Source organism: Chenopodium album, chromosome 2, assembly GCF_948465745.1.
Source record: "Chenopodium album chromosome 2, dcCheAlbu1.1, whole genome shotgun sequence".
Classification (NCBI taxonomy): Eukaryota; Viridiplantae; Streptophyta; class Magnoliopsida; order Caryophyllales; family Amaranthaceae; genus Chenopodium; species Chenopodium album.
In genome coordinates this window covers 28,184,042-28,198,770 of record NC_137835.1, presented here as the reverse complement: position 1 = coordinate 28,198,770, position 14,729 = coordinate 28,184,042, and the positions used below count along the sequence as shown (strand labels likewise).

The 14,729-nt window shown below is 36.4% G+C and overlaps 1 protein-coding gene across 1 annotated transcript in view; it reads right to left on the bottom strand.

Annotated features, from left to right (window-relative positions):
• The window catches only part of LOC145597814 (signal peptide peptidase-like 5), a 29,918-nt gene extending 25,048 nt beyond the window's left edge, over positions 1 to 4,870 (bottom strand). The window contains exons 1-2 of the mRNA XM_081654064.1: positions 4,597 to 4,870; positions 2,052 to 2,207 (exon numbers count right to left, since the gene is read on the bottom strand). Of these exons, the coding sequence (XP_081510190.1) occupies positions 2,052 to 2,207; positions 4,597 to 4,710 (270 nt within the window). The 5' untranslated portion in view covers positions 4,711 to 4,870. The remainder of the gene's footprint in view (positions 1 to 2,051; positions 2,208 to 4,596) is intronic.
• Positions 4,871 to 14,729: the final 9,859 nt, after the last annotated feature.

Here is a 14,729-nt window from a genome sequence, read left to right as displayed (position 1 = left end):
CAAATCATCTTCCTCAATGTATGAGTACTCTTAGAAGCTTTAAGTCCGTTAGCTCGCGGACAAGCCCAGACCGTTTACTAGAGCGAGTATGAACAAATTGTCAAACCCGCATAAAAGGGGCTTGAGTTCGCTATATTAAGCTCGTTGGAAAATATATGAACTATAAGCCCGGATCGCCGCCCAGCAAAATTATCATCTCTACTTCATTTGACCACTTTTTTTTTCTCTTCTTGCCTAGTCTCCAACACTTCTTTTTATGAAAAGAGGTTGTTTGCAACTCTGACGCACTAATTCATTGAGGAAGAGGATTTAGACATATATTTCATGGTGTTAAAATTTGTGGTTAAGCAAATAAGAGGGTTGCTATGTGGTTAGTATTTATGTGAAAAAAAAAATTGAAAACCAAAACTAACGATTAGTTTTCTAAATTTCAAACTAGTCATTCATTATTTGGTGAATTAAATTTTATTTAACAAAGTTAGGGCATTTGGCGAATTATTTAACAAAGTTAGGGCGTTTGGTGAATTAAATTTTATTGCTAACATATCAGGGTATTGTGAGGTCACGGTGTGAATAATAACAAACGTCAATGGTATTTGGTGAATTTTGAAAAACTTGAGGGTATTTGGTGAATTTTTTGGAAGGTAAAGGGCATTTGGTGAAAAAACCGTTAATTCTATTATTTCTTTTTATTGTTGTGTTCAAATTGGAAAAAAAAAAAAAAAAAAAAAAAAAAAAAAAAAAAACTTCAGACCTATCCTCTCCCCACCCCCACCTCCTCCTCCTCCTTCCTTCCCCTACCAATCAAATTTCTATTCATCTCGACTGGGAAAATCTTTAAACAGCTAAAGCTACCCAACTTATAACCCCTTATACAAAAAATAAAATAACATAAAATTTAAAAAAAAAATTTATAATAACCCAAAGACTCCCCCTATCATCTCGGGTCATCAATCACAGCTGGCCATGAACCATAGCCATCACCATGGTTGACTATAATTGAAATTTATGGAGAGAAATATTGTTTGACAGTTTGAATGTGAAGGAAATTACTCCAGTTGCAAGAGAGAGAATTTGATGAATACATTAATTTTGTGCTCCATTATGAATTTAAGGATGTGAATATGAAGGGTATGAAGGGGTTTCATGGTGGTCATCGGTGTAGGTTTACAAGAAAGAGAGATAGTGAAGATAAAAATAAAAAAATAAAATAAAATAAAAAAATAAAAAAATAAAAAACTATATTTAGATTGTTAGTTGTACACATATTGATATAAAAAGGGATAAATATGATGATGTGGACCAAAGGTCAATAACATCAAGTGGTACATAAATGAGAGTTATGAGACATAAGAATGGGACAAAGGATTCGAACTCTCCTTATAAGTTTCAGCATTCATTTTCAGCTTTGAGCATTTTTGCAATTCATTCAAGCACCTAAACACTTCAACCAGCCAGTCAGTTCCTGGTTGCACAAGCCAAAGTGTAACTCCAGCTACTTTTACCCTAGATTCTGACTTCTCATCAATCTGATCTTTCGGTTTTCTTCTAGACCAAATCACAGTCCCATTAATAATTGGGCTGACACAACCACCAGTATAGTCATATTCAGAGAACCAATCAAAAACAATTACATCAAGTATCTTTAATCAATTAATGTACTGATGTGACTACTTGCAAATTTGCAATTGAGTATAGGATACATCACAGAAACATTGATGAGTCTAGAGAACTTGATAGTAGACTTGTAAAAGGGAAATGATAAACAGGAAAAAAAAAAAAAAAAGAAAAAAGGAAACAGAAAAAAAAAAAAACCCCACAGGATCATACACATCAAATTTGATGGTACAAAGAACTTCATTGCTAAAATACAAAAAAAAAATTAAAAAAATTAAAAAAAATTAAAAAAAATAATAAAAAAAGAAGAAAGCTCTACAAAAACCAATCTTGTCTTCATTTCTACCCATCCCCCTCATGCGGAAAAAAAAAAAAAAAAAGGATATTCAGAAGAAGATATGCTTAGGTTATGTTAAACTTAATGCAGCACTGACCTTCGATGTTAAATTAGAGCAACCATTCACGGGATTTGTTAATACAGCTGGTAATCTAGGACTTTTTTCCTCACGAGGAGGGTAAGGGCCAAAATCTGCAGTTAATGCCTTCAAAAGACCTTTTTCAACACCATTGATCCAGTATTTCACCTTAACCTGGAGAGATAAATGCACCAAACACATACATTAATAAAGACTCACATTAAAATAAAAATAAAATAAAATAAAAAAGGGTAGCAGCACGGAAATTGTATAAGCACTGGTAAAAGTTTAGAGGCTTATATATATTGGAGCAATGCATATGATTCAGACAAGGAGATGTTAAACTACAATAGAAGATACGTAAAATTAGACCAAACATAATCCATACTGGATTCAATAACATTACATGTTATGGACTCCCTCATATACCTTTACCCTTTCCTTTTCAATTCATCCCAACTCCTCATATCTACTTTGGTACCAACCCCACCAACATTTGAATCCCTATCTCATCCCACTACTAACAATTTAGGGTCAAACACTCGCACACATATGCTCGTTCCTTCAATTAAAAAAGTACCCCACTAACTCATGATCTCAAACCACAACTACTTTTAATAAAATAAAAATTGATAATGAAACAACAATTTATCTCCTAAGAGTCATGATAAGAGTCATGACTGTTCAAGGATGGAGAAAGTACAATTCTAGCAAACAGCCTACTAGTAAAAGTATCTTAAAGCATACTCCCTTCGTTTTCTTCAAGTGTTACACTTTGATCGGCACATAGTTTTAGATAAATTAATTGATTTAATATAAAAGATGTAAGTGGGGGTAGTTGAGGTATTAAAAAATTATAAGAAAAGATATTGGGGTTTATATTTAATTGAAAATTAAGAGATGTGAGAGGGAAAAAAATTATATAAATGTAGTAGTGGGTTTTAGTGGGGACCATGGGAGAAAAAAAGAGATACTATGGAATAGTTTGCCAAAAATGGAAGTGTAACATTTATAAATAAAAAGACAAAAATAAAAAAATAAAAAATAAAAAAAAAACAGACATTTGGTAACTGTAAGTGTGTAACACTTTAAAAAAAAAAGGGAGGGATGCAATTGCGGTTAAAGAAAGTTTTAATGAGTAAAAAAAAATCCACTTAAATGTACGTATTTTTTGTTTTTTTTTTTATTTATTTTTTTTTTACATTGTTAATTAGATTTCTTTTATTTACCATAATTTTAGCCATAATGAAAATAATTTAATCCATGGCTATTTATCAAGTAATAGAATAGGATAGTTAAAAAAAATACTAATATTTTATTAAATTTGGAACTAAAAAGATAAACGAAATCTTTCTTGTAAATATTTCTTCCACTAGAATTTTGACATTGATTCATAACATAGCAAGAAAACTACTTGACATATTTTCTAACAAATTTCAACAACTAATGAATTATTGCAAAATATAATTATTAGACTATCCTAAAAGTCTTCCTCATGTCTCCTTTAAATTTAGATAAATTTAAAACTATGGGAAAAAAAATAGTTTTTCTTTTTTTTTCTTTTTTTGTCTTTCGTTATTTTTTCATCTCTTTCCCTGATTTGATTGCCCATACCTAACGCCCCCTTAATACCTAAACTTGTACTCAACAAAAACTAAAAGCATATACTACTATGTCTACTATAGTGTCATAGCTTTTCAAGGTGGAGCATGAGCCAAACTGAGCTAAGTTGACAAAATTTTTTGTGTCAAGATGAACATTTAAGTACTCACGAGCTAGATTTTACAAGTTACAAGGAATCAAATCTATTTTGTTAAGCTAAATTTTAAGCTATGAAAGAGGATATGATCTTGATTAAATTGACTTCAATTCGCTGAAAGTGAAAAGTGTAGCTCCTCATTGCATAAACATTAAAGCACATTCACTAGATCAATCAAAATTGAACCAAAAAAACAGAACTATGTAGAAATTTTGAAGACTCTGGATGAGTGTTACCTGATTTGCCCCAACCTCAAACGAACCAGGAATCAGAAAATCAAAGCTAATCATACAATTCATACTAGTGACATGGAAATTATTGGTCCAATTTAACAAATTAGGTAGCCAACTGTGAACCCGAATCTTAAACTAACGAATTATGGAGTAAATAATACTGCCTGGATACTGTATGCTAATATCTACAACGACAAAGACCGCCGTAAAACTGAATTTCAACCACTGAGCTGAGCACACCTCCACAATGATAACCCGGCATTGAAAATTTATTTAAGCCACGAAAATACAGACAAATCTGCTTAAAAATAACCCTCTTCACCTTTGGAATATCAATTTAGAATCTAATAATTAATAATTCTCAACAATATAACCAATTACAAACATACTAGATTAAACACAAATTCAAGGCAAACAAATAATAATTTCATTTCCATTTCAAGAAAAAACAAACTGAAATCAGAAATGTCCATACCCCAATTGAACAATAAATTGATCAAATTGAAATTTTAAACCAAAATTGAGATCCAAAACACGCAATTGAGATACATTGACAAAAAATTGAGCTGACCTTCCTAGGTTTGTTGCTGCATTTGGAAGAAACGGCATCATCGGCCGCAAAAGCGATGGCTAAACCAACAACAAAGAGGAGCAACGTCCCCTTCAGACGCAGATGAATCGCCATTACCCAGAATTTCTTGAGAAATTTTTATGGAATTTTTTTTTTTTTTTTTTTAAGGGAAGTGGGTTCTTTGTTTTTCTCCAAAGATGTTCAGAAACTGGAAAATGGTGGACGGAAACGTCGGAGGGGAAGAGATGTGAGGATGGTTTATTAAAATAGGATGTCCGAATTTTTGGTAATCTTGGAAAAGTAAAAAAATACTATAGAGCAGTAATAAAAACGATTGAATGATTCATTATTTTTTTTTATTTTTTTTTTTTGGGATTTTATTGGTGCTCCCCTCATAGATTTGACTTTTATCAATGGTGCACCTCATTAAATTTTCATTATCAGCGGTGCCCCTAATTGCTACAGTGAGCATAATATGATTAAAACGTTAATTAAACGTTAACTTGGGGTTTTTGGCTGGTTTAATGGGTTAGGGAAGTGTAAATACTCAAATGTCCCTACCCTTAAAACTCCCTCCAAAAATCAGTTCTCATTTTCCCTCCTTTTTTGTTTCGATTTTTCCCTCTTTCTTCTCTCCCCTATTTAATCTCTCTGCTGCTTTAGAATTCCCCTCTTCTCTTCTCTTCATTCCTCTTATAATCTCATACATTTCAATGTCTTCTTCTGGCAGGGATGCATCTTCTAGGAGCATCAGTTGTGAAGGTGCTTGGTTCAGAGGCATGAACTGCAATTGTCAGCCACCAAGATATGCAGACATTAGGTTTTCCAATTCAATATCGAATCCTAGAAGGCCCTATTATAAGTTCTTTATGTGGGTAAGGGAAGACCAAATTTTAAGGGACATTGGAGGGAGGCAACAAGATGCAATATCTTTACATGCATTAAGGGCAGAATTTGCAGAATTTATGCACAAGACTAACGATTTTGCTGATTTTATGTACATGGTGGTGAAATTAGATGTGGTTTTTTATTTGGTGTTGCTTGTAGATACTTTGGAATAGATGAACTTAGTTATTGTGACCAAAGGAATAGTTAAACTCTGATGTACTTGGTGCCTTATTTTGGAATAAAGACATGGGGTTGTTTCTTTATTTTTGATTATTATATCAAATTATTTGCATAGTTAATAGCAGCAAATTGCAAGAATGAAACAATTACATGACAAAATGCTTACTTTGCCAAAAAAAAAAAAAAAAAAAAAAAAAAAAGACTTAATCATAAGTAATTGATGCCAATTAACTTAATCATAAGTAATTGAATAAAACTTGTTCCAAAAAACAACTTAATCATAGTTTTAAGTTGATGGCTAATAAGTAAGGGCCTGTTCTCTTACGTTGAAATTCAGTTCAGTTCAGCTCCGCTTCTAATTTCCTTCTCTTATAAAATATTCATTTCAGTTCAGCTCAGTTCAGTTCAGTTTAGTTCAGCTCAATTCAGTTCAGTTCAGCTGAGTTCAGTCAATGAGAACAGGCCCTAAGATGCAACAACAGTGCAATAACACTTGTTCCAAAATGATACAAACAATAACAGTCCCATCCAAAAAGTAATTATTTCAATAAGATTGTCACTATGACTAAAAGTAGCAGAACAGGACAGCTTAGTGTAGCATGCTTCAAGGTTGTGACTGAGACAAGTCTTGAGGTTGGCTGGACATTTGAGATGATGAAATCTCTGTTGCAGCTCCAGCAGCTCTAGACTGCTTAGATGCAGCTTCCTTGGCATCCTTGGATTAATCCCTCACCCTTGATTTTTCACAACCAATGCCTCACTTGCTTTCAATTCCCTCCCAATTAAACCCCCTTTGCAAGTCAATTTGTTGTGGCCAAAATTTCCACAACTGCTGCATCTCACAATTCTTGCCCTTTTCCCTGGTTGTTCTTCACCCTCTTCCCTTCTTCTGTTTCTGCTTGGCCTTCCAACACCTCTCTTCATCTTTGGTGGGGCAATGTTACTTGGGTGGTTAGGATTAGCAGGTGGCCATTGAGATACATCAGGTATGGGGTGTATAACATGGCAAGAATACCATGAGCTAACATAGTTATGAGGATCAACCTTAGCATGAAGCATAGCTCTAACTGCATGTCTGCAGGGGATACTAGATAGTTACCAAGCTTCACATGAGCATAATTTGTTGTTGAGACTCAGAGGAAACTGGGACTTCCCCTCATGTATCTCATACTCTCCTGGGCTTGATTGATAAGTGATATGTCTAGTTTATATAGTGTTTTATCCCCGTCCCTTGGTCGTTATTAGTAGTGTTTTTGGCTCTTTCGGGCCACTTTTATTACTAATTTGTGTGTTCTAGTGTTTTCGTAGTTTTAGTTGTATTTTACAGGAAATTGCACTCTCGGAGCATTTTCCCGGGCCTTATTGGATCGACTACGGAAGCTAGAAGGACACGACCACTTTTGGAGCCCAAGATCGGTGAGAGCCGGTGATTAAGGGCTCGGTAATTGGGATCACGAGGCATTTGGACCAAGTATTCGAGACCCGAGAGGAAATATGGATTGGGCCGAGAAATCTAGCCCAATCGAAGTTCAAGCCTCGAAGAAGAAGACCGGGCCCGATCGGGCAAGCATACGCCCGATCGGGCGGATGCGCGCAAAGGCACCCTCAAGGAAGAGGCGCGCCCGATCGGGTGAGCTAAGCTCGATCGGGCGCGGCACGTCAGTAGAGGCACTGTAAAAAAGGCGGGCCCGATCGGGCGCGTGTTTTCCTAGAATCTGATTAGTTTAGTTTTAATTCTTGTTTTAGGAGAGGTTTAAATACGATTTGTACGGAATTATTAGTTACCTTCTTTCCTTAGACTTTCTCTCTCTACTTAGTATTTTTTTCTCTCTCTAAAATTCTCTCTCAACTTTTGTTCTTAATACTCCCTTTAATTCCAGATTATTTTTGGTACAATTTCTTCCCTTTTTAATTTCAGCTATTTTAATTGTTTTCTTGATTATGCTTTTAATTAATTACTTGATTGGTTTAGTTATGATGATTAGTGAGTAGTTTAATTCTAGGGTTTATGGGGATCCATAATTAATATGATTGGATAATTTGTTATTATTGATTATTGATATTGCATGATAATCTCATATTGAATTGTTTTAATTCTTTGCAATTAGATTATGAATCGAGCAGATGTAATTTGATTGTGAATGTTTAGCAATATTGAATTGATGAATCGAGCAGATGTTGATTTAATATTAAAGGCTATTTTTAATAGGAGCTTAGGTCTAGTAAATTGCGAGAGCCTGTTAGATCTATGTTGATTAATAAATTGCGAGAGCCTGTTAATCATGTTATCTGTGCATTGTTAATTATTAATTACTTCGTTTTATCCCGGAATATTAATTATTGGTGAACCTGTGACCCTAGGTTTCCTTATTATTGATTCTTTTCTCCCTAAACTTATTCTTCGTAGTATAGAATTCATACCTAAAAATATTGGTTACTTGGATAATTTAGATTATAATAATTAATTAGAATTAAAAAGACTTGTTTCCCTGTGGAGTTCGACCCTACTTCCTTATCTACTATAGTTAGTGATTTAGGTATTTATTTTTGATTAGGGGATACGACTTTACCCTGTCAAAATTTGGCAATTTTGACAGGGTAAAGTCGTATCCCCTAATCAATAAGCCTTACATGTGCTTGTTGATTTGCTAATATCTCTGACAAGCTTAGCAATTTTAGGGCACAACTCATCATCATTCTAGTCTTGTGCTCTTTGATGCCTTGATGCAATTCTGACCATGCATACTCTTCTAATACCTGTGACCAATTGCAATTATTAGAACAAATAGTTAGCTTTCTATTCCATAATGTAAGTTCAATTATAAAAATACTTAAACTCATATACCTTCAAGCAATGTTAAGACTGCCTGCATCTGTCAACACCTAGGGTTGAGTTGAAACTCTCAACAAAATTTGAGGTGTTTGAGTCATTGCACACATTTGGATCAAACTTATGTTTGCTCCATTTAGACTGATCCCCTAAATCAGCAAACCACTTCATAACATCAGCTCCCCCTTCCTTTTGTAGACTTTCCATTGCCTTTATAAAGGTGTATACATTAGTGGCATTGCAAGCCCTCCAGAATATAATGTACATCAAAGGACCTGGGAATGATTTTTGTAATTCCTACTCAAGTGCCTGCAGCAATACCTTTTGTTTGCTTCAGGCCACACTTGAGACCGAGCAACATCTACCCCCTATATCAGCAATAAAAAAACTTATTAAAATCTTACAAAATTATGGTAAAGCAATAACATGGACATAGATTAAAGGGTTACCTTCTGTTTGTCAGAAATTATGGTCCAGTCTTTCCTATTTGATTCCTTTACAATGTTGTGCAAATTCCAAAGAAAGTATGACCAGGTTTCTTTGTCTTCTCTACTGACTATTGCATAAGCTAATGGGAAGATTTCATTGTTGCCATCTACTGTAACTGCAGACAACAAGATACCCCCATAATTCCCTTTCAAATAGGCACCATCAACCCCAATCAAAGGTCTACACCCTGCAAGGAATCCCTTCCACTGTCTAGCAAAGCTGATGAAAATGCTAGTGAACAAGTTCACCCTAGGTATGCTCTCACTTAATGTCCAACCAACATATGCCTTTGAATTAGGATTAGTGCCACATATCATATCAGCATACATAGGCAACTGAGAGTAAGACTCATCATGGCCACCAAATAAATCTTCAATCACATACTTCTTGAGCCTATAGAGTGATGCTTATTTCATGTAGATACCAAAATTCTGGAACAGAAGCTCATTTAAAGCCTTGCCTGGAATATCTGGAGTTGCCCTAATGTCTTCCATCACCTTTGGAGCAGCCCACTTGACAGTGCAAATTGGATTATAGGTCTCCAAACCCCTACAGTTGTGAACATATGGCCATATCTTCTTTATTGCCCATGTTTTTCCATCAAACAACCTACTAGCATGAAGTCTCCATTCACAACACTCTGCATAGCATGTCAAAGTGTACCTTTTGTTGTCTGCAACAATAATATTCAATGCAAACCCTTCTTGCACTGCATAATCTTTCAAAGTCTCTCTCAAATGGGTCTTATCTATGAAAGTCATCCATGGCCTAAGCACAATCTTTCCAAACTTCACCTCTTCATACATTTCACCCTGCCCATACAGCTTGTTGAAATAGTCATCATCATCATCTGAATCCACAAAAGCTGCCTAAAACCCAGCCTCCCAGTTATCTTCTATGTGGGGTACATTCCTTATTTCCCCCCTTTCATCTTCTGGTATTTCTCCCTCTGGTGTCACATCAAAATCAGAATCATCTTCATCCTCAAAGCCATGGTCAACAAAATCATCATCCTCACTGTCATCCCCAGAAGAACTACTAGAATCACTAGGCTCAATCCCCCCTGCCTCAGTAGTAGCATAGGTAACCTTCCTTCTGGCCTTAGGTTCAGTAGTAGGAGCAAGCATTTTTGGATCAACTATCCCCTTACCCTTAGAACTAGTCCAAATCCCTTTCCTCACTTGAGTACTCTTTGGTATTTTCCTACCAAATAGGATTAGTAACTGGTGCAGACTCTCTAGGGTTAGGATAGACTAATTGACAGAAGCACATTGGGTTGAATTGTGTTTGGGAGTGGTGAAAACCTAGGGCTTCTTCTAACAGGCAAAGTTGTAAACACAGTGTGTGGGGATATGGGAGATGGGGGATACTTCTCACCACCAGAGCATATAACCCTCCCCATGTCAATGTCTACATCTTTCCCTTTCCCCTTTGCCTTTGAAGAACCCTCTTTCCCTTTCCCCTTTGCATCTGCCCCAGTAGAACCCTCTTTCCCTTTCCCCTATGCATCAGTCGCAGAAGAACCCTCTTTCCCTTTCCCCTGTGCATCAGTCCCAGAAGAGCTCCCTTTCCCTTTCCCCTTAGCCTTTTCACAAGACTTCTCAAACTCTTTCCTACCCTTAGTGTATTCCCTCTAAGACTGCTTAGATTGCTTCCCATTGCCCTCCTCATTGTCTTGCAAAATATCACCCCAAGTCATATTTGGATCATAGTTGAACTCATTACCAAACATATCAACTAATGTGGGGCTGGGAACATCACTAGGTCTATAATCATCATGCACAGAACTATGAGGCTCAACTTTAGTATGCACACTACTGGGAGCAGGAAGACCATCTTGCACAGTACTATGAGGCTCAGCTTCAGTATGCATAGCATTACTAGCCTAATCTGTGTATTTCAACCTTAGTTTCCTCCTAGGCTTCAGCTTGGCTCTCTCACTATGAACCTGATACTGAACTTTATAATTGGGTGAGGGGGGTTAAGTTGTAGCAGGTTGTGATTGGGTTTCATTTGTAAGAGGGGGTGATTGGGGTTCATTTGTAAGAGGGGGTGGTACATCACCTAGTTCAGCAAGTAATGTGGTGGTCTTACCATTAATCTCATACACTGCAGCTTTAGGTACATAGTTTGGGTCAATTATAGGGGGTGGTGAGTCTGGTTCATATGTAGGAGATGGTGGCATGTCCCCTAGTTCAGCAACTATTTTGTTTCTTCTAAACTCAGACACCAAATCATTCATGTAGCTAGATTTTAAAGGGTTAGTTCCAACTAAAATCTCATACATTTTAGCCCCAGGAAATGTCCTAAACATCCTTTGTACACCACCATCATCATCAATAGTCCAATGTTTCCCTCTATAGGCATAAGCAAAGATATGATTCACTATTACTACCCCCCCCCCTTTTTTTCTGTAATTCATCCTCAAATTCTATGATTAAGTCCATGAGATTACAACGATCAACATCCACTTCAATATCAACTTTATGCACCTTATACTTAAATTTGAATAAAACCGTGTCATCCATTCTGCAAAATTGAAGTACACTTCCATTTAAACACAACACATCATCATAAACTCAAGAACATTACTACATTAAACCTAGGTTAACAACTTCACAGTGCTACAACATGCATCACACAATCACCATATAATCGAATTTTATTTGACAAAAAAACCAACTTTAAGCATCCACAATACATAATTTGCAATTCTAGCATGAATTCTACCAAAATCAAACAACATTACATCATTATTCCCTATTCGAACTCATAATTGAACACCCCAAAAAAACCCATTCAATACTGTAGGCGTCGTTTGAAGTGCGCCTACGTAAAAGCATGTTGTGAATATGCTTGGCACTCGTAGGAAGTGGGAATTGACATATTACGATTAGGGACAAGGAAAGTAGGGAGCCACCAACAAGTTTTTAAGGAACTTGTAAACCGTTCACGGATCATAAAAGGCAACCACGAATGAAAGGACAACGAAAGACAACAACGATTGACCCGTGAAGGTTACACCCCATTCATAATCCATGAGATTACTAACTCCATATGGTTCGGAACCACGAAAGGAGGATCGGGGATGATGGTACGAAGTGAGTCATGGAGTCACATTCGCCCGTATTGGCCTCTACTCGATTCTTATAGTGAAAAGTGATTCCTGCGATCTCAAAGGCATGCAAACAAAGATTCAATTTTCTCCAAACTATTATTAAGCTAAATTGGGTGAATATTAATGCAACATATAATTCTAAAATATTGTGATCACTTGAATTAATAACAAGATTAAAAAGGAACCTAAATCGGTCGTCCAAATTATCTTATTAGTCGTGATTTTCAATTACATATTCCCTTTAAACATGCAATATGGTGATCAATAAATAATAGGAAAATTTGTAATTATTAATCCCAACTTTGAGCCATTTACTTTAATTAATCCCAACTATTGATTATTCCTGAATAATCCCAACTTTGGGAGACATTTTTTTTCATCAGACCCAAACCGGTTAACAAAAGTCTATGACCTGTTATACCAAGTTATTGGACACGTGTCAACATGTGATTGGTCCAAAAAATATTTTTTTAAAAAAAAAAAAATTAAATTAAAAAAAAAAACCCACCCTTCTCCCCTTCAATTCCCCTCACCGGAAAAACTCCCACCAGTACACCTCTCCCCTTCCCCGTCTGCCGGAACCCAGCCCCATCCTTCTTCTATCCCCAAAATCGTTGACCGGCGTTCCCACTCCCTTCCTCCATCCCGCAAACGCCCCTCATCTCCCCTTGCTGGAAAACGAACCATCTCCCCTTCGCGTCGTCTTGCTGGAAACGACCCAGGGATCCGGATCTGACGCCTAATTGCTCCACGGCGGCGTCATCATGTATTTCATGGCTCTCAAACGCGTCGCTAAAGAAGCCCAATTCATCAAGGACATCAAACGGGCTCCGACTTCGACAAGGTGTGGCGACGATTCGATTATTTGTGGTAGCCGGAATCTGGGTGGAGCTCTTTTGTTTGTGGTTGCCGGAACTCTTTTGTTTGTGGTTGTCAGGATATGGGTGAGGCAGGCACTCGGAAGGAAGATGGTGGTTTAACGGTGGGAGTTGAGGAGGAAGGGAGGTGGGGCTGCGATGGGATGGAGGTGGTCAGGTAGTTAGGTTTTTTTTTTTATTTTTTTTTTTTAATTTTATTTTTGTAATTTTTTTTACTAATAAAATTGCGACACGTGGCATTCAAAGTAAAAATTAAAAAAAAGTTACGTTTTCATCAGGTCACCGGTCATTTGACCTGATGAAAGAAAATGCCCCCCAAAGTTTGGATTATTCAGGAATAATCAATAGTTGAGATTAATTAAAATAAATGGTCCAAAGTTGGGATTAATAATTACAAATTTTCCTAAATAATAATAGTATAAACATTAATGTTGGAAGCAATTTAACAATAATATCGTGAGTCAAATCAAATATAAATAAACATAATCATGATACTAGCAATATTAAAAATAAAATAAGAGTATTTAAATTAATTAATTATTCACATTCCGAGCGTTCCTTTAAATTGCTACATCATGAATAAATTGTTAGTAACTTCAATAAAAAATATAAATCAAATGAAAATTAAATTAAATAAATGTAGATTTGATTTGGTCCAAACCCTCTGTTATTTATACCTTTCACGCCTTGGTTTAAGGACGGAACCTTGGGTTAAGTATGAAGTTCTTGGAGTGCTTAAGGGAAGAATGGTGTAATTAGGAATATAGGTTTAAGGCTTAGAATATGGGAGAAAGAGAGAAGAATGATTTTTGGTGTAAAAGAGAGGAAGAGAGAATGATTTGATGCCCCGAACTGTAGAAAGGAGGGGGGTATTTATAGGGAAAATGAGTAGAGGGAACACACGGAACCCTAAAAAGATAAAAACCCTAAAAAAGGTTGCCGCGACACGGCAAAGAACACTGCGACATGACAAAGAATACCGTGAAACGGGGGAAACTGGAGTGACGCGGGAAAAACTGGAGTGACGAGGGAAATATTTGACCTACGGGAGTAAAAACGCGTGAAGGGTTTACGCGGAAAAGACACGAGAAGATACCGTGACACGACACATGTACCGTGACACGACACATGTACCATGACACGTCAGTGTCCACCGTGGCACGGTACATTACACCATGTCACGATAAAAAAAAGTGCACGGAAATTACACGGAACAGCCCCGTGTCATGGAATGGGCACTGTGACACGGAAAATTGTGCCGTGACACGGTACAAAATCCCGTGGCGCGGCAATATTCCCGTGACACGGTGGATTAAACGTGTGAATAAAAGCAGAATTAGGCACCGTGTCACGGCAATATGCCCCGTGACACATCAGCATTTGCCGCGTCGCGGCATTTTAGTTGCTGCGCGGTAATTCCAGTTTTTTGCGCGTTTTTAAAATTATCATAACTTTTGATCCATAACTCGGAATAAGGCATACAATATATCATTAGAAATATTATCAAGTCTAATTTCTAATCCAATTAGAATCAGGTTAAAATAATTTGTAGGTTTTAAGATATGGCCGTTTTAGTAGAAGGGTGTTGGTTTTGGGTCGAGTTTAGTGTTTTGCTAATATCTTCTTCGTTTTAAATCGGAATTGGGCTTATGATATATGGTTGGAAATATTATTTCAAGGCCTATCTAACCAAATAATAATTGGATCAAAATTAGTAGGCAAAAAAATCAGTTTCTCTCAGTTTTGCAAT